Source organism: Cebidichthys violaceus, unplaced genomic scaffold, assembly GCF_023349555.1.
Source record: "Cebidichthys violaceus isolate CVI_PGR_0920_01 unplaced genomic scaffold, fCebVio1.0.p SCAF_74, whole genome shotgun sequence".
Taxonomy (NCBI): domain Eukaryota; kingdom Metazoa; phylum Chordata; class Actinopteri; order Perciformes; family Stichaeidae; genus Cebidichthys; species Cebidichthys violaceus.
The window spans coordinates 225,642-244,979 of record NW_027176958.1 but is presented as its reverse complement, the minus strand read 5'-3'; the positions used below and the strand labels follow the sequence as shown (position 1 = coordinate 244,979).

General features: G+C 45.0%; 1 protein-coding gene across 1 annotated transcript in view; it reads left to right on the top strand.

The window, feature by feature from the left end:
- Positions 1-19,338, top strand: part of dock1 (dedicator of cytokinesis 1) — a 161,556-nt gene that overhangs the window by 48,486 nt on the left and 93,732 nt on the right. The window contains 5 exon segments of the mRNA XM_068736926.1: positions 1,652-1,760; positions 4,436-4,506; positions 7,334-7,440; positions 14,286-14,413; positions 16,648-16,743. Of these exon segments, the coding sequence (XP_068593027.1) occupies positions 1,652-1,760; positions 4,436-4,506; positions 7,334-7,440; positions 14,286-14,413; positions 16,648-16,743 (511 nt within the window).

Here is a 19,338-nt window from a genome sequence, read left to right as displayed (position 1 = left end):
TTGCTAATAGTTTTCATTTCTATAATACGGTCGTCGTTCCTTAAACTTTGGATTCAGTGTTATTCCACAACACAAAATCGCCATTGTGTGCAGCGTCGATTGCGCCACTGCTGTGGCTTGAAGTTGCAACAGGTGAAAATGAATGGGTTTTAATGGCGAGGCGGTGATTTATAATGGATGTGTTTATAATTGGCTGCAGAGATGTTAAACGGATGATAGTGTTGTAGAGCCGCTAAATGAGGCTGAGGGGCTGATGTATGATCCTGGTCTAATTGAGTGTGCGGAGTTTGATTGGTTTTTCCCGTATGATGTCTAGAGGACGCCTCGTCCTTCGGCCTCGCGTATCATACTCCAGCAACGACGCCGCTCTCTGGTAGGGCTGTCCGCGTTCGCGGCGAACCTTAAAAGAGGACCTCCTGTGCTTTTGTCGTTGTCGAAGCGCCTCCTTTGGTTGGCTGCCAGCGTCGGCTCCGCCGGGCCTTTGTTAATCGAGTTAGAAATTCTTCTCAAGCCTGAAGCTGCGTTTGTTGAAGCCCGTCACGCGGCTCTTGACAAGAAGGTGCCAAGGCTACATCTGCACGTGTTTGGCTTTTCATAGAGGAGATACTCTCACACTCCCCCCCCCCCCCCCGTGACTTGGGAGTGGTGTGGCTGTCAGGAGCTCAACTCTGCTCCTCTGTGCCTTGCAGGTGAGAGGCAGCTTTAAGTAATTGTTGTTGAGGGAGCCCAGGACGGATGCCTCTAATCCCATGATTTCTGTAAGCCCTCAACAGTGACTATCATGGGCCATGTAATACCTGCAGCCCCATGAGAGATTGTGGCAACACAACCTCCCCCCCACCCCCACCCCCACCTCTCTGGAAGCAGGCCAGGGAAATGTGGTGCGGCGGAGCAATCCAAGCATTTCACACCTCTCTACCCTGCCTCCCCTCTGCTTCACTTTGTGTTTTTGAAAACAATTTCAATTTGTCTCTCAAAAGTTTTTAATTTATTTAATCTGAGTGGTTGATGCACTAAATTGCCTTGCAATGAGCACCACGTGGCTCATTTACAGTTAAAACCCAGTTTGGGGAGATTTATGGGCTCTGCAAGCGGGATGAAATGCATTTGCAATTTTTTTTTTTTTCTGGATTATAGAGGAAGCCCTGCTTTTGTGTCCCCCCGTGAACTATTTTCCCGCAATTGTTCTGTGATCATTGGCTTTTCTGGTGGCTGCAATCTCTGGGCAGCATTTGCTCCACATAACCGAAACCCGCGGTAGATTCGCTACGCGTTTAGAAAGTAACCGCGTGACATTTGCTTTCTGTTCCTTCGAAATAGCATTCGAGGAGAGTCATTAGCATAGGTCATTAATTTCTTCCGATTTTTTGTTTCCACACGACAGCAGGCAGGTGCTTCAGGGTCTTGTCATGTTGTTTTTAAATGCTAATCCGGCCGGAAGAGCGAGTGACGTCTGTGGCTCTGATCCAAAATTATTAGCACCGATAATAGAACACCGGCCACTCTGCCGGCTGCTTTTAATGAATTTAACAGGGACGCATCAAACTCTCGTCGTTTCCCACCGCGGGCGGGGCTGTTTACACGGGGATGAAACAAACAAACAGCCTTGTGATCATCTGCCAATGTAATTCTCTACTTCATCTCCTCCCAGGCTCTACGAGAACAAAGGAGAGGCCGACTTCATGGAGTCCTTGAGGAACCTTTTCACATCCTTCAACGACATGATGAACAGTAATTCAGAGAACACTGGCATGGTGAAGGTAGGCCGACCATCGACGCGAGTCCAACTGCATGCCGTCGCTCCCAACTCTTTGCCCAGAAATAGCTGCTGCGTGAATAGTAAACAACTGCTGCTGCGTGAATAATAATAATAATAAATCTGCTGTGATTTTGCTTTGGATGGCATGCTCTGTAATTGGAGACGCATATGTCTTGTTAGATATATATACTAATACAGCAGCTTATGAGACATTGACGTTCGGCTTCTGCTCATTACCGGTTCTGTATTCTCTTGTTTTCGTCACCTTTTTGTCACGTCTCTTTGTGCAGATTTTCCTTATCTTTACTCTCTGTGTGAAATTGTTAGGCGCGTATAATAAAAGAAGGTATATTAAAGAGCATCTTAACCTTGGTACTTAAAGGAATCGCTCAGTATTTTGGGAAATACGCTCATTCACTTCAGAGTGAGTGAGAGCAGACCGACACCACTTTCCACGAATGCGAGATGTATATTTGAAGATGCAGCTAGCTTAGCTTAGCTTTGCTTAGCATGAATGCTAACCTGGCTCTGTTCAAAGGTAGCAAAATCTGCCCACGGGCCCCTCTGAAGCACACTAGTTTTCACCTTTTTATATCCTCGACCGGGGTAGCCGTTTCCAGTCTTTATGCTAAGCTAAGCTAACTGTCTACTTACTGTACATTATTACAGTGTTTACCGCATAGATCCGGCAGTGGTGTCGATCTTCTCATCCAGCTCTTGCCAGGAACGCAAGTAAATGTGTTAAACTATACCTAAAAAGATCAGGGCTCAGTCTGGAACCTCAAAAGCTGATGGACTCTATGCTATTTCGTGCAGCCCTAATCTTTCACATGTTTCTCGCATCCACACATTATATATATATATATATATATATGTTTGTTCTGTGTTTTTTCTCTTCTCTTTCTGTACGTCTATGTGTTGTCTGTGTTTGTCCTCTCTCTCCGTCTCACTCTTGACGTTGACTGTCCTGTGGTCTGGGGCTCCTCTGGCCTTCTGCCCTTTAGCTGCTCCTTAAGGTATTTATTTCACTGCCTTGCTCCTTGAGCCTTTCACCTCTTTCCACTGTTTTTTTGTTTCTTTTGTGGATTTTATTGCCCTTGACCCCAAGCTCAGTGACTCCAGATTTGAAACAAAACCCACAAGCGTCTATATGTTTGCAGGTGCACTCGAAAACCCGCTGATGCGCGCACGCGCCTAGGCTTTTAGAGATAACGTAATCGCGGCGTACATGCATATTGGCACACCTACAGTAGATCCATGCGCACGCTCAACCATGGGGAGAAGCTCAGGAGTCAATTAGGAGTCAGTTGCTGTGTAATTGGGTGAGATATTGGCTTTACTGTCAGTAAATTAAAAACTGATCTTGAGGAACGGGCGCGAAAGCGAGGAATGCTGGTTTCTTCCCGAGTCAGCCCTTGTGAAAGCACTGTGACAGGAGGAAGCTAATGAGCAGTCCCATCATACCTCAAGTCTGAATCCTGATGAACATCTGGACAGACCGACACACACTCAGGCGAATACTTTGATACACACACACACACACACACCTACGCGCGCACGCACGCACACACACACACACACACACACACACACACACAGACACACAGACTAATGTGTGCTCCTGGTTAAGTGTGAGGTGCACACAGGAAGAGGAGCAGGAGACACAGCTCCTCTGAGAATAGCTGCGACACTTCACACAACACATCCCTGCGCAACAGGTGGTTCTTAAGTTGTTGCTGAGAACAAAGTTAAAAAATAGACTTTCTGTTGGAAGCGGCTTCTTCAAAGTGTAAACAGATGCAGCTGAGCAGAGCCCAGATTGTTAACCGAATCAAAGTTAAGCAGCACCTTTTTTTTTTTTTTTTTTTTTTGAAATCCCAAGTTTCTGCCTCCCAAACTCTTTCTGTCTGCAGAGGGAGGTGGAGGTGTTGCTATGCACACGCACTAAAAATATCTATTTAGATGAGATTAGATTAAAGCTCTTTTTTTCATTTTTTTTTTTGGGACGTCGTGACTATATCCATGTTTTGAAAAAAAAAAAAAATGGAGCTTTAGATACCGCACAGTGTTGTTCTGTGCTGGGTGCAGATATATGTTCAGTACATCTTAACAACCTGAACAAAAGCGCTGTTAGGAATCCTGTCTGAAGTCAGCAACAAAGTATTTGCTCTACCGAACCTCCTTTTGAACATCGCTAATTACCTTTCACACATTTTCAGAAACACAACCATGCACAATAACAAAGGACACCGTAGCTGGGTGAATGGTAGTATTGATGGTCAAATCTAGATCCTATCTGGGCTGTATTCATCAAGGTATCATTCCAGAGATATCAGATATGGATCACAGTCATAACACCACCCACAACGAGTCGATGAAGAGCATAGCCGCTCGAGAGTATCGCACAAACGCGCGGCGGAAATATCCCAGCTTATTGCTCATCCAAACAGATATTATTCTCATCAACGGATTAATTGTTCTAGTTTATGGCCGACTGGAGGCGAAATGTGTATTACAGCATGTGTGCTGCTGAGAGCCCCAACGGAAGAGGAGGACACAGAATCAGACACATTTACACTTATCTGAAAACACTGTGTATCATGATGTGGGATGGAGTAGCCTACGAAATCTAAACTAATTAACTTGAAAGGTTTCTTTTATTGTTTTTTGGTTCAGGGTGCTGCACTGAAGTACATTCCTACCATCGTCAATGACGTCAAGCTGGTCTTTGATCCAAAGGAACTAAGGTAATTCTCATGTGATCCGTCACGTTTCTAATGCTCTTGTTGTTACAATGACACCTGCAGCACACAATTATAACTATAAAGGGAGAAGTATTCACTGGTAGAGGTGAGCTGCTCTCTCTGTCACTATTTATGTGCTTTTATTTTGTAAGTCCGGACTGTAACTCGCATCTTTCTCAAAACAGGAAATGTTCCAAAGACTTCAATGTTATTTTTTTTTGCCGGAGAATGGAAGGAGGATTCTTAATTGCTTGTGTTTTTGTTGGAACTGCCGCTTGAATTTATAATTTCATGTCGAGATGAATCCCGAACAAGAGGTGTTGCCGCCGTAAAGACTTTATCTTCTCTCTACCGTAGGCTGTCTTCAGTCAACAACCCGACATTCTGTAGCTGTTCTGTGATTGGGCAGCGATTTTTAAATCCGTCTCACACTATTGAAATTAATGGACTGTAAATTTCAAATGACCAGAACTCAAGTTTCATATATTTAAATTTATTGCATTTGTGATGAATGCCTTATGGGTGTGCTCTTGATTTTCTGCCCCATTTTTAAATGTCTTTGATCAGTTATGCTGCAAAGGACGCAGCACAAAAACAAAACGGAATAGCCTCATTTGTGGAGCGTCATATTTACAGATATGTGAAGAAAGCTTTTCTAATGGATTCAGCCAACAACTTTTCAACTGCAAATGAGTCCTTAATAACACATATTTACTTTTTGGTCAACCTAATTTGTTAATTGTAAATATTTAGTCGAGACAAATTCCTATCGTCTCATTAGGAAGGACACATTTGGAAGATCAGCAGGTTGCTTTTGACCAGGCAGAGTCTGTTCGTCTGTGAAAACTGAACTACTCTTTTACTAACGATGTTATATTGTTGTCTGCTCTTTCATTAAAGTAATGTCGTTGAAAGCTTTACATGTTAAATCCCCCCCCCAAAAAAAGGGAGCAACCGAAAGGAGAAATGAATTCACTTTCATGAAATAAAACACAGCAAGGGCCATATATTGGGAGATTGAGGCTGTTGTTTGTACCATCATGTATAAATGATAAATTATGATGAGACAAGATGCTGACAGGATCCGCTTAATCCATTTTCTACTGGGATTTCTACTGTTGCACAATATTTCAACACCTGAAGATGATTTATCTCGACTGGCACGAGTAGTGCCGCTACACGCAGGTATTTTCCCCCGGACCTTGAAATGCGCTTCTCCTCGTTCATTTGCTTGCGCTCGGGCGAAAGGAGCTCCCTTTCATTTGCTCACATCCAGCACCTGGGCAGCAGCAGCAGATTCTCGGGCCACGCGGGACGTGCCGATCCCGGCCCCCGGCCCCCGGCCCCCGGCCCCCGGCTCCACTCCGCCGCTATCGCAGCCGCAGTGGAGCGGCGGTCCTTTGTCAAAGGTGGAAGATAGTCCTCCAGCCCATCCATTCTGTCTACCAGGCACCGATCCTCCATTCAGCTTTCACAGAGCGGCTTTTTTTTTTTTTTTTTTTTTCTCTCTCTCCCCTTCCCTCTCAATTCAATGCGTCCTTCTCAGAGTCTGACGCTGATCTCAGCCGAACACACGGTGTTCACTCTTCATAATGAGGCGCGCCAACATTTGTACTGCTACCGGGACGTGCTGATTGAATTATTGGGTGACACCTGTCCTGGTTTTGTAGGGCTGCACATTAAATATGAATATTAATCGTGATCATGATTTTTCGCTTCCCGCGGTACGACTGCGACTCCCACATCATCAACTGTGATATTGACTTTTAAAATGCGACGACGACGCAGAGCAGACGGGCAAAATGAAAATGCATCTTATTTTAAATTAATTATTTAATAAAGATTTGTTAATTGGCAGGAACGCAACGTGAAAGTGAAAGCATTCCTCTGATGATTCATTTTAGTGAAAACGTTTTATTTAAATGCGGAAAATGCAATATTATTTATCTTTAGAAATAATCAGGATCTCAGTATTGTTTAGAATAATCCTGATCCTTTTGGCCGTAGTCGTGCATCCTCACCTGGTTTTAAGTGCAATGCTGCACGCTCGGCCATCTTTCCTCTCATTTTAGAGGAAACTACAGGAGAAAAAGCTCCTGGAGGCGACTAAATTGAAACCTTAAGGGGGCCGAGGGAGTGTTTCATCCCCTGCCAGAAGCTTTTCTTTCCTCCTTGAGCCTTAGCTTGCCAGCACAACGAGCACCTGGCCTCTTCATTGAGGAGAAAATGTCAGCGTCACGTGTCTGCCTGAATGCAGATTTATCTTTCAGGCTCTGAATAGCTGAATGCTCATAGTGTAGGATCTTGCTGAGCTATGCTGCTGGTTGTCTTTAAAGAAAAGGAAGTTCAGTTGAATAGGATGCATTGTTTACAGAAGAACAACATTAAGTCTAACTGGAGCTATTGGTGGTGAAGGTCCCACACACCCAGGTGGTTTCACTTATTTGGGCTGATTACAAAATGCGGTTTGTCAAACTTACATTTAATTTATTATAATACAATTATTTTAGGAATTATTTATAACATAAGACATCTGCAATAGTCCAAAGTACTTTGATACTCTAAATACTCTGCTACTAATACAACCGGAGATGTCTCCGGCAGCAAGCTGTTCTCAGGTCAGTTCCTCCGGGTCAGTTGACAAATCCGTCTCGCACTATATATTGTCTCATCCTCCAACCCAAAAGTACCTGTGTGGATGTTGCAGGTTTCTTTTTTTAATTGCGTTTTTTGGATGATTGCTCGTGATGGGAAGCGGTCGGCCGGCTCAGGACGCCTGATCAGTCTGACCTTTTTTTTTGTCTTTATTGTCCTCCTTCTGTCTCCGTAGCAAGCTGTTCACCGAATTCATCCTAAAGGTTCCTCTTGGTCGCCTGGTGAAGCAGAAGCTAGACTGTCTGATTGACATTGTCCACAGCGATCTCTTTACTCATCACGGTGAGAGCACACACACACACACACACACACACACACACACACACACACACACACACACACACACACACACACACACACACACACACACACACACACAACAACACACACACTGTACTCGCAGTTCTTCAGTGCATGCACCTCCACTCACGGAGCAGTAATGTAGGCAATCACAAGCACCACCTGCCTCCTCCTGCCGGCTCTGTGTGAGCCCCTGGTAAAGGTCATTGGTGAGGCGTAGTGGGAATCCCTCTTGTTATCAAAGGGAGTTAAGTGATCTCATTGCTAAAATCAACAGGACTTGTCTGCATCAGAGAGTCAGTATTCTCATCTACCCGGTCTTCAAGTCTCAGCCCTTCTCCTCTCTGTTTTACTATTTGATAGAGATGTTCCGAAACCATTTTTTTCCTTCCCGATACCGATTCTGATACCTGAACTTGATCCCTGAACCTAACAGAAATTGATCCGACACAACAAAAAAATGTAAACCGCTCATAATTTCCTATCGATCATCTATAACTGTATTTATTCACGTTTCTCTCCAAAAACGAAATTTTACAAGATCACATTTGAACACGTCGTAACGTTATAATTTAAATTCGGCCAATACAAATTTTTTACTTAATGGAGCTCGACTGCATCATAATGTAACTCAATCGAACCTCTGTTAGCGTTAGCTGTTAGCTCTGTTATTAAGCCAAGCAAGGGCCGTGTTGCTCACCGGCTGCTAACAGTTAGCCAACGCCAACAAGCTTTCCTCCTGCCGATGTCAACATGAGCTCCTTGTTCACAATGTAGCATCATCTGGAAAGAAATTGGGCGCTCTAAAGTGTTTCACCACAGGTGTGTTGTACCAGTTTACACATGAACGGCACAGATCAAGCAGGATGCATGGATCAGATTGTTTCTTTGTACCATAAATGCTATGATATCGGATTGGTGCGTAGACTCACGTACTCGCTGATATTTAATCCTGTTTCCTTGAAGTGTGTTTATCAGGTCATTACGTACTCGTTTCCTTTTCCTCGTCGCACCACACAACAACACTCCAGTATCATACACATTCACACTTTTATAGCCCACATGAGCGCCGCACTATTCTGGCCGTGTTTTGTGTACGGGGCAGGGGATGGATGTGGAGGTGGTTAATGAGAATCTGGTCCGGTCTCTGCAGCCGGTGCTAGCCTGCGGCGTCCTGCAGACCGGCTCCTGCTGCAGTGACGGTCGAGGGCCAATCATTTTGCTGGAGGCAGCAGTCCTCCTGAGGCCATGTTAGGTCGGGCCCTGATTTAGAGACAAACACGGCCGCACGCACGCACACACACACACACACACACACACTCGCTCTGTAGAGTGATGGTACATTAAATGCAAAGTTCTCAACCCAATGAAATACCAACCGTGATTTAATGTGGCTGGCGGGGAACTGCACGTGTCTCAGAGCGTTTCGGGCCCAATGCAGAAGAAGCGAACGACAATTATCCACTTGCACGGCTGCTCTCCGCCTCCGTTATCCGCACACGCTCAGTTCAGCATGGCTGTACAGGAGAGCAGTGCTGCCTTTGCACTGGGTGTGATGGCACATTTTGTCCTAATGAATAATCTAGTTTGATGTTGAATATAACGGCGTCAGATTCTCTGCCTTAACTACTCTGGCATCTTCAGATTGACTGATTGCTGGTTTGGCCATTTTAGTGAGGAACCATTGAAGGGAAATAACAATAATAATTTGTATTTGTGTAGCGCGTCCCAAGCTGGGAGCACAAAGTGCTCGGTGTGTCACGCTCCAGTCATTACTATTGATGTGTTGCTGGTGTAACCGTGGAAAGGCGAGCCTCCCCGATGCTCGTGACTCGTTGCTGTGATGTAGATACAGGACATCCCGCCGCTCGGGTTCCTTACAACAGCTTCACGCACCGGTGCTCTGAACATCTCCAGCAGTCTATTAAGCGTATGCATGCTTTTAACCCAGTGATTGAGAAGGCTTAACTGCCAAGTAGAATTGTCCTTTTCACATCGGTATCAAGCTGAGCTCCACTTTGGAGATGTTTTATTACAGATAATGACCAGGGCGATGAGCAAATGGATCAGCCAGACAGTTTTTTTTTTTTTTTTTTTAAAGGTGGTCTAATCAGCTGTGGTTGTTAGATGCATCCCGAGCCCCAGGAGGGCCCCTGAAAGGTTCCCCCTGCCAGCCAATCCTGAAGTGAAATGAACTGGAAGGCTTCTACCTAGATGCTCAACTTGGACTTTCTTAGCTCATCAATATGCATTGAATGTCTTCTTTGTTGGTGGGTTTTTTTCCCCCCCTGTAGGCTGCAGAGTGATTAACATATTAACTGTTTCTGGGAAAAAGCAACATCCTAAATTAGTATTTTTCAGTCTTATTTCTGTTCAAAATCAACGGTTGTTACACAATAAGACGGCTTCCTTTTATGCGTTTGAAATTGAAACGCTGCGTGTTGAGTGCGATTTGGTACGCACACGCAATTCACCGCTGCAGATGGAAACTTGACGAACTCAGAAAAGAGGGAAATTTTTCGTGTCTTTTTTTGTTGCATTTCTCTATTTTGGAGGCACATCGTCGCCATGTCACCTTCACCGTTTGCGATGTAAAAAGGAGATAAATCACTCACAAACGGGCTCATTGGAAGAGAACAAATATGTCCGCTGCTCTCCTCTCCTGGTCTGTGTTAACGGGGGAGGGGGAGTCACTGTAGCGTCCAGAAATCTGTTTGCGCTGGAAGTTTGAGGAGTGCGCTCATGGCCTAGCTCGATAGTTCCACTCTGCTTGTCACCGCTCCCGCCCTGCTGCTAGCGCGTGTGTGTGTGTGTGTGTGTGTGTGTGTGTGTGTGTGTGTGTGTGTGTGTGTGTGTGTGTGTGTGTGTGTGTGTGTGTGTGTGTGTGTGTGTGTGTGTGTGTGTTGTTGAAAGCTAAACATCCATAACTTTTACTTTTCAGGTACGTTCCGGTGGATGTTTGATGTGAATTCTAGCTCCGTTGTAGAGCAGCCTATCCATAACACTGCCATCAGACATCAGAAACAATTCACTTATTTAGTTTTTTTGGGGGGGGATTTTTCAGATGTACAGTCGATGCTCTCAACTCTTGTCCAAGCATTTTTTTTTTTGGGTAGAGTCTCTGACCAGCGGCTAGGGTTACTGCTAATGAGGCTCTAGGGGCGGCAGAGCGGACCGGTCCAATACTTTGGTCCAAAAGTGAAACGTCTTGACAAACGTTGTACAGATCGGGATGAGACCTTCTGACGTTACACTGTGAGAAGTGCTAGTTGGATTTCAGTAGTAGTGGATAAACACGATAACTAAGACATTAGGATGCATATTCTTCCCTGTAGCAACATACTCAAGACGTCCCAAAAAGATCGCGCTCCCCGATGAGTGAACCCTTTTTTGATTAAAGTGTCAGCTCAACCCTTGTATGTGTGTCTCACCATGTGACAGGTGCATTTCTTGTTTAATTGAGAGAGCAATTAAAGGATGCTCGGTGGGAAAGCATTGTGTATTTTGGTCACGGTTGCCTAATCATTGCTCCAGCCTCGGGTTAAAAAAAATGACGTGCAAATGTTGGTAACTTTCATGCTCGTCAGAGGATAAACCTTTCCTTTGGCGCCACCTTCAGCTCAAACTTGACATGTTTCACAAGTTTAAAGGATATAAACATGTCTTTTTTTTTTACGTAAACACTCGCACAGTTGATGCGTAGTTTTTTTTTTTGCATAATTGCAAAAAGGTGGTCCATCATTTGGACCCCGTGTTTAGTTCACACACTGTCTTGAAGTAGGACCTACCCTTTAATTATTTCAGGCATTCAGTATGTAAGATTTCCCAGATTGCTACAAGAGAATCGTCTTGTTATTGACGCACTAATCAAGTCATTAAAGTGTGATTTGAAATTCTGCGGAATCCTTTTATTTGTTAAATTGCTAATTACAATGCGCCGCACTGTCTCTGTGTGGAGTCGTGTCTCCGGGTTCGTTTCCGGTAATACGGAACCGGCAGCCGCGTCTCCGAAGACACGAAGACGTTCCCCCCTCAGTCAAAGGAGCACGGTGGGACGAAAACATCGGCATCTGTCTCTATAGTGTCAATCCATACTGTTCAATTTCACATGCGCTTCCTGTAGAGAGGGGGGTCAGAGGATATAAAACACTGAATGGATTCATGTCTCAACACCTCTGGGTATCGTTTATGAAGAGGTCGCCAAAGTTCACGCTGTTCATTATGCGTCGCACTTTGCTGTTAATCATTCGGCCTTGAGCGGTATTGACCGTTGGCAAAACTTTATGTTTGTATGTGTGTGTGTGTGTGTGTGTGTGTGTGTGTGTGTGTGTGTGTGTGTGTGTGTGTGTGTGTGTGTGTGTGTGTGTGTGTGTGTGTGTGTGTGTGTGTGTGTGTGTGTGTGTGTGCTTTCATTAGTAATGAAGTTAGGAGTTGTGTCTTTTCCCAGTCGAGTGGCTTGTTGAAGCTGTAGCATTACCCGTGAAGCGGACAGCTTGTATCGATTGTGATTGGAAATCCATGGCCGGATAGAACAGCGGCTTCACCGCACCGCGCCGCTATAAAGACTGTTATTGAAGGGGACTGTTGTCCCTGTAGTCCGCCACCGCATGGGGGGGGGGGGGGGGTGATTCCACACCGTGTGCTGCTTTTTTTTTTATTTTATGTAATTTAAAGTTGTATTGAATTTTATAAAAGTAATATCCAACACCAAAAAAAAAAAAAACAGGCAGGTAACGTAACAGACATTGATATAAATGTAGTTATTTGGCAACAATTACAATAACGACAATCCGGTTATTGTCGAGGTTAGGTTGCTTCCCGTTGAAGTGGTCCCATTGTTCTTTAACCATATCATTTTTTACGGTTTCATCTTTTTTTCCATGTCACAATTCCCCTCATTTGTCCCGACATACTTTCAGCGGAGGAGTTTTCGGCACCCTAGTACAGTCCACTGTTTATTAAACTGCATCTCTACATGGGTGAACCTGGGCCGTTCACATTCTAACCACTCACCCATGTGTCCCAGAACATTTCTCCACAAGGGAGACCCGTTTTACTGAGTCTGGTAGGGGTGAAGTCTTTTATATTGAACACATTTGCCTCTAGGCTAATCGGGTCTTTTCCCTCTACTGTCCTACGGTTTTACTGCCGTCGTTATTTACCCAAGGACGTGTCCCATACCACCTTGACGCTTTATGACACATTATTGGAAGTTTTAGCTACTATTCCACTGGGTTTATTTCTTGATGTTGTGAAGTGAACTTTTTAGGGTTTTTTTCTCCCAGTTTTTAACTAGTAAATATTTCCCAATTGAACCCTCTTTCTGTTTATTCTCCTTATATGACATTAATATCACGACTCTACCTTTGTGTTTGTCAGAGCACTGCTCGGGAACATTTGAGAGGAGTTTTATTTTGAACTTTCTGGCAGAGGGGGTTATCAAAAGAATATTCACTTAACCCCCGTAACCGATACTCTGCATATTTTTCATTAAACCAACCTACCTCCGGTATTTGTGCCCCCCCCCCCCCACACACACACACACACACACACACACACACACACACACACACACACACACACACACACACACACACACACACACACAAATGCCACTAAGATTGAAATCAGAAGGTTTAATAACAAATATGGTAATTTTGTGGCAGACTGCCGTAGGTCTACCTCCCATGAGAACTCGCTCTGACTTATCTCTGCTGTCCTCCGTGTCCAATTGCCAACCAAACTCTCTCCCCCTGTGCAATTGGAAATTCTCTTTTTGATGTTGCCGCCTTTTTCGTTTGGGTTTGGTTGTATGTTGTGTTGAGTTAATTATTAACTGTTAAGAAAGGTATTGTTTTTCTGCTGTTTTCTACTTGCGGTTTTAGTTGCAAAGGGGACGTAAAGAATGAATTATTCTGTCGTCAATAAAACGTTTTTTATTAAACATGTTCATACTTTCTCTTTTCCAGTAGTAGGTTAGGTGCTTTGCTTAAGGGCACCACAATAATGGGAAATATTGCAGCGGGATCAATAGGGCCCAAATGGACACATTGTTCACACTGATACTGATGTATAATTAGGTTCACGAGGTGGTTTTACTTATATTTGGAGCGAGGCTTTTGATTGGCTGTAAACCTGTCACAATAACCGATAAATTGCCCCAGAAATAATATATATGATAATAAATAATGATTGTCATTTAAGACCATTTTATTCCACTGATTTAACGATAATAGAATTGCATAATAATGCAAGCACACCCTTCCAAAGAGCCGTGCACTTTTAGCTCTCAAAAATATTCAGACGTTGAAGTTGGAATGTGAGGAAAAAAAATATTCAAAATAAAATAAACTGAAATAATATACAACCAAAACAATAAATGTAATGCTCTCTCAGGCTCTGTTAAGAAAGATGTGCAATGTAAAAAAACTTTATTATGTTCCGGCATCATGATGGACACAATGTTGGTGACATTGTACAATATCGAGGTCAGCTAAAGTGATTGAGGTACGATAAGTCAATAATGTCATTTTTGTGCTCTGAAAATTCGTCTGGCTCTGATTGGCGTTTTTCCCGACATCATGCTGTTGCACTGTAACTACTCCACAGGATTTTGGGTGATTTTTGGGACATTCAGTTTAATTAATAAATCCATCTTCTGCCCATCGTTTTTAATTCAAGCCTCCGAGCTGCGAGGAAGCCGTTAACGAGCTGCGTGCGTCTTCACCGGGAGTGTGTCGAGAGCATATGCTGCGGCGCCTCGTGCGATCCGTCATCTGCTCCCGTGTGTGCGTAAATGTGTGCGTTTTGCCGGCGTCCCTCCGCAGATTGCAGAGAGATCTTCCTGCCGCTGATGACGGACCAGCTGAAGTTCCACCTGGAGAGGCGCGAGGAGCCGAAGGCTTGCTGCCAGCTGCTGAGTGACATCCTGGAGGTGCTCTACAGGAAGGATGTGGTGAGGAACGCCGCTCTCTAGTTTGATGTGCTTTTATTTCTCTCTGGGATAAATAGCAGCACATCAAGGGGGGGTCCAGGAGTACCTCCGTGCAGAAGAAAGCACGTTTCGACTGTGTCTGTTTGACAGAATGGCTCCTAATCAGTGTGCTATCCCTCCTGTTTTGCCCTGCTAATGTACTTACTTGTCGAGTCGGTGACGGGCCCTGCTGGTAAATCAATCACCGACCCAGTTATGTAGCCGGTCAAAGCGATTACGGGTTAATCTATTAACTGTTTATCCAATTAATTAGCTATCTGTTTAGTAGCTTAAATTAACTTTACCACTATAGCATTACAAGTTCCCAGAGCCCAAAGTGACGTCATACACACACACACACACACACACACACACACACACACACACACACACACTCTCTCTCTCTCTCTCTCTCTCTCTCTCTCTCTCTCTCTCTCTCTCTCTCTCTCTCTCTCTCTCTCTCTCTCTCTCTCTCTCTCTCTCTCTCTCTCTCACACTCACACTCACACACACACACACACACACACACACACACACACACTCTCTCACACACACACTCAGCTGCGTCCCGGGTGTGTTTCATCCTCCTCCATGCCCAGACACCTGATGTCCTCCCTCAGGCCCTCTCAGACTCCCCTCACCATTGATCACCACGGCCTGGCCTCCCACACTCCACTCTGTTCGGGATTATCTCTCCCATTCACACTCCTTCTGTCTCTCGCTCTGCTGCTTCCTCTCCCTTTTATACCTGCCTTGCACTCTTTTATAGAGGCCTGTGCCCACGTAGACGAGGAAATGAATAAGATGGGTAGATGAGATTTCTTAGTTATCGAAAAATGTATGCCTTGTTAGCAATTACGATCTATCTGTATATTGAAAAAGCTCGATTTTCTTCACGCCCCTTCTTTTTGTAGGAGGTAGGGCTGGGAGGTGATTCAATATGAAACATGATATGTTTGTCATCTTTCAATGGAATCATATCGTGATTAAATCACATATTGAGATATGATTTTACGTCATCTTAATTGATGAGAACAAGCACATACTAAGAAAATCTGATGTGAAATCATTTGATCATTTTACGATTTTGTTTTCACGTCACACTTAACAAACTGGACTCAAACTGGCAACCTTCCAGTCCCAAAAATCGCTGTCAGTTATTAGATGACCTATATAGGGATTTTGTTGGTTTTTTTTGGTCATATTCCCCAGCCCTAGTAGAAAGCTTAAATAGGCCAAGTCTGGGAATCATGTGGGTTTTTATGAAGGATGTGTGTCACACTTACTGAGGTTGGAAGGCGACACTTCCTCCTCAGATCGTTTATTCTCCCCAGCGCTCCTCTGTGATTGTGTGTGTGTGTGTGTGTGTGTGTGTGTGTGTGTGTGTGTGTGTGTGTGTGTGTGTGTGTGTGTGTGTGTGTGTGTGTGTGCGTGCGCGCACAGACCTGCGTGCACAACTTCTTCAACCGCAGGAAGGAGCTGTGTAAATTATTGAAAGTTAAGGTTGACGCTGCAGAGCTCGGTTTGCTTGAATGATTCCCCCCCCCCCCACAGGCAGGTAAAGACAGCGAGGAGCCCTGTGCTCACTCAAACTCACTAACAAGCAAGTCCATGTAAAAAAAAAACCAGCCCACTTATGAGAGCGCTACAACTGTTTCCCTCCCCAAAAGCCAGGATTCACAATACATAAATAATAATAACAGTTGTGTTTTCCAGGTCTCTTAGCACAAAATACCCTCAAAGTATCTTCAGAATTGAAAGTGTTTGAAAGGCAGTATTAACGTTTGTAATATCTACCGATTAATGGACCAAGAGACAGGCAGTTGGAGTTGTTTGTGTCCCTTGAAGTAGATCTCTAGGCTGTCCAATGTGAAAACGTGAACTAGAGCCTGTGTTAGGTTTGTCCATTCTGGGCTACTGTAGAAACGTCTCTCTGTAGAAATAAACCGCTCATTCTGAGGTATTGGAAACACAACGATTCTTATTTTTCAGGTGACTATACACTAAAGAAAACATACTTAATAATGTTATAATCCATCTATCCAAATAGATCCCTCTAAATGATAAATCCTTTTAAGTAGTGCAACTTTGTTATTTTGACCAATCAATTTGCGATGACATTCGAAATCTAATTAAAAAAAAAACGATGGAGCCAATTAGAAGAGTTTATAGCTATTGTGTGTGTGTGATGACTGTATATATATTTTTTTTTGCAGGGTCCCACCCAGTGGCACGTGCAGATCGTCATGGAGAAGCTGCTGAGGACCGTTAACAGGACAGTCATTTCGATGGGCCGCGAGTCCCCTCACATCGTAAGTGTGTCTGATTTTCTGCAACCGTTACCAGTAGACCCACGACCCGCTCTCTTGTTTTTTTCTTCTGGTTATCTCACACACACACACACACACACACACACACACACACACACACTCCAATTTAGAGGCTCCTGTATCCCCGACCAGCTTAGCTCCCACAGGCCCACTGCAACTCCAATTCCATTCCAAAGCTATCATTACAGGTAAAGTCTACCTTGGTGGAATGCTTTCACACAACCTCAGTCTAAGACTTGCTTTGATCTGCTCATATCTTTCTCCACCCGCTTGTTTGTGTACCGATCTGTGTGTGTGTGTTGCTGCTTCACGGTGTTTTCATAAGCGCATGTCTCTGCCTTGTTTTTTAAGACTCATCTTTTATTTAAACATATCTGATTCTCTGTGCTGTGCTGTAATCTAGAAACACAAACCGCGTATCCCTCCCACTGCCGTTAGCATTCTTCTCCCAATCACTCTCTCAGCTGGAGCTCGGAGGCAATTAAAGCACTTATCAGTCATAGTATAAATATGCCGTCTGCCTTATTTCCAATCGGCAAAGCTTTCATCCGTTTTCACGAGTCCAAAGAGTCCAATGAATGTCAACTCCTGCATTCGTCGAGTCATGAATATCAAGTTAGGCATTCTCTGGCTCATTGTCTTGCGTCCTGTTGACGCTTGTATTAATCAGAGCCGCATGGAGCTGGTGGTGTGACTTTGAAAGTGAGTTTTTATTTATTTTTTTTTATGACGGAGATCCCTCTGTGGGCACTTAAAGGTACTTTTACTGCTCACTTAAATACAACGAAGTGATGAGAGGGACATTTTCTCTCTGGACTTCAAAACTTATATTGGAAAATGGGGAGTCGTGTGATACTGACTCGTTACATCGATACTATTACTGGCTGGCGTAGCATCCTTTCTCCTCCTGTCTCGGGTTATTTCTTGTGTGTGTGTGTGTGTGTGTGTGTGTGTGTGTGTGTGTGTGTGTGTGTGTGTGTGTGTGCTCACACAGCACCCTCTCCATATGGGGAGCAGAAGGAAACGGGATCACCTGGTTTTTTTTTTTTTTTTAAATTGAAGCTTATTTGCTTTCATTACCAGTTACTGAGCCACACCAGCAGAGTGAGAATTAAAAAAAAGAAGAACAAAAATAAATAAAAAGTCGCCTGAGTTATCGCACGCTAATTATCCCGTGTGTGTGTTTATGCGTTTATGTCGCTGTGCTGTAATAGCCATCCTTTGTCCCCCTGATGTCCTGCTCTCTCCTTCGTTCTCCTCAGATTCTGTCTGAAAGTATTGCGTGAACTGGGCGGGGGGCGGGGGCGGGGGGGGGGGGGGGGGGGGGGGGGGGCTCTGTTGTGTAACAGATCGCCAGCTTTCCTTGGCGCTGTATAATGCAAAGCTAATGAAGCTGTGATTTGAGTGGAGGCATCCCTGCTGCCCTTTCTCTCCCAGACAGCTGCCCGGAGGGGGTCTAGGCCTCCCACCAGCTCTCTCCGGATCTCATTCGTCGTTACGCCGGGGGATGCAGGCTCAGGCGGGACGGTGGATGTTTCATCACAACTCGGACCAGCTGCCACCTTTTTCCGCCGCTCACATTCTGCCATTATCTTTCACTGCAGCGTTTGATCATTTCAGATATGGAACTACCACTTTGTGTTAAAGGCTATCAACGCTCATGAAGGCAGCACACGCAGGCCCTCCTCTCTGCTGTATTATACTAAGTGCATCCATCCATCCCCCCCCCCCCTCCCGCGGTGCAGATAAAATGGCATTCCGTGCTTCCAGCACCGCCTGCTGAATTGCTCAAAAGCAGACCGGCCTCCTTTCTGGTTAATGAAACTGCCCTACCCATGACCTCATGCGGCCCCTATTGAAAAGCATCTACTTTGTATACCGCTCTTGCGCTGCAGCTGCTCTCCACCTTGCTCCCCTCATCTATTTACAGCGTCTGTTATCGTCCCCCGCTGACCCCCTCGCCTTTGTCAGCGCCTTTAGCCGCTGAACTCAATTGCCTCGACATTTCTAAGTACCTGCATGATATTTAGCGTTGGTGTGCAGAGTGTTCCCGTTTACCCGGTGGGGCGTTTTTTTTGGGGGTCACATCAGAGCCTTGGTCTATGCATCGTTCGCTCGAAACGCCGTACGTCACATAGCGCTTAGGCGATGGAAGCGGCTCCCCGCATCACTACTCGATGATCGATAAGGCTAGCGAGAAGTTTTTTTAACAGCTATGAGACCCAGGTAGTGCTTGCTGGACGTGTCATCGCTTTCTAATCAGAGGACCTTTTGTTGGCCGCTGCCGGGCACACCGCTGCCTGGTCTGCAGGCAGATTGCGAGCCGCCGCCGCCGCAGCCGCCCTACCGACCTTGTTCCTCTGAGTGGCAGCCTCTTGCATTTAGATTTATGCATCGATGTTCTACTCGGGTCTCCCGCCTCTCTCCGTCTCCCCTCTCCTTTTTCTCCTCTCTCCTGGAGGTGGTCGACACAGAATGTTGATGAGTGTGATCGCAATGACAGCTTGGGGGCGGCTGCGTGTTTTTTTTGTTGTTGTTGTTGTGTGTTGTCACCGCAGTGCTACGCCCGTTAGCGAC